The sequence below is a fragment of the Salmo salar genome, unplaced genomic scaffold, assembly GCF_905237065.1.
Source record: "Salmo salar unplaced genomic scaffold, Ssal_v3.1, whole genome shotgun sequence".
NCBI lineage: Eukaryota > Metazoa > Chordata > Actinopteri > Salmoniformes > Salmonidae > Salmo > Salmo salar.
This window is the reverse complement of record NW_025549866.1, coordinates 30,811-31,877: the sequence shown is the minus strand read 5'-3', so window position 1 is coordinate 31,877 and position 1,067 is coordinate 30,811. Positions and strand designations below refer to the sequence as shown.

The 1,067-nt window shown below is 48.5% G+C and overlaps 1 protein-coding gene across 1 annotated transcript; it reads right to left on the bottom strand.

Annotated features, from left to right (window-relative positions):
- Positions 1–299: 299 nt before the first annotated feature.
- LOC123738971 (MAM domain-containing glycosylphosphatidylinositol anchor protein 2) lies at positions 300–761 on the bottom strand. Its single transcript, XM_045713571.1, has 2 exons — positions 642–761; positions 300–512 (listed from the first exon to the last, which is right to left on the bottom strand). The coding sequence occupies exons 1-2, from the start codon at positions 729–731 to the stop codon at positions 300–302; spliced, it is 303 nt and encodes a 100-aa protein (XP_045569527.1). The 5' UTR covers positions 732–761.
- Between the last annotated feature and the right edge of the window lie 306 nt (positions 762–1,067).

Genomic DNA, 1,067 nt, shown 5'->3' with positions numbered 1-1,067 from the left:
ATATACTGTATGACTGCTGTGTGTGACTAACTGTACATCTCAAATGGCACCCTATTCCCTATATAGTGCACTACTTTTGACCAGGACCAATAGGGTTCTAGTCAAAAGTAGCTCACTATATAGGGAAGACGGTGCCATTTGGGATGCATACTCAGTGTAACCTTACGAAAGTCTCTATCCGCCACGGTGGTATGATGCTGGGGGGGGTGATCACTAAGTGTGGGGAAGTGTATAGGTCAATCTCCTGCTCTGACATGGCGGTGTGTGAGACTCACCAGTAGTGGAGGAGATGTTGACGTCTATGCTGATCTCAGGTATGCCCCTCCCTTCAGCGCAGCCACACAGGTGTAGGTGCCAAAGTCAGTGAACTTCAGGTCGATGATGTCCAGGTTGGTCGTGCCAGGGGAGGTGTCAGGGTCCGTCTGGGTGATCACCATTCGCTCAGAGCTACGCAAGGCACGCCCATTCTTCAGCCAACCAAACGTCAGCTCCTCAGGGGGCGTGGCCTCCACCTGGAAGGAGTGGCGAGTTGAGTATGTGTGTGAAAAGGGGATGGTGTGTTTTTGTGTGTGTGTGTGTGTGTGTGTGTGTGTGTGTGTGTGTGTGTGTGTGTGTGTGTGTGTGTGTGTGTGTGTGCATACCTGGCAGGATATCTTGACCTCACGGCCGATCTGGATGTTGTCGTCGTTGTGGTAGGGGTCGGGGGTGATCCAGAAACGGCCCTTCTTCATCGCTGCAGGGAGAACGCACACAGACACACCACAACAAGTAAGAGAGTTTCAGGGTCTGTGTGGGTTTATGTGTTAACCACAGGGTTGATTCCAAATGGCCCTTTGTTTGTCCCTGTAGACAGAACAAACACTTAAATATGTTTTTCTGCTATTTGCAGAACAATAACAGATCAAATAGTTCTGCTGTCCATTTGTTGAGAAGGGAAATGTATATTTTTGCTTTTCCACAAGTTTGAGACAACAAACACACCAGCTAAAAGGTTAGAGGCGGTAAGGCGTCAGCGCAAAACAATTTAAAGGGGAGCTGTAAATGCTTTGGAAATTGATTTTGAATGG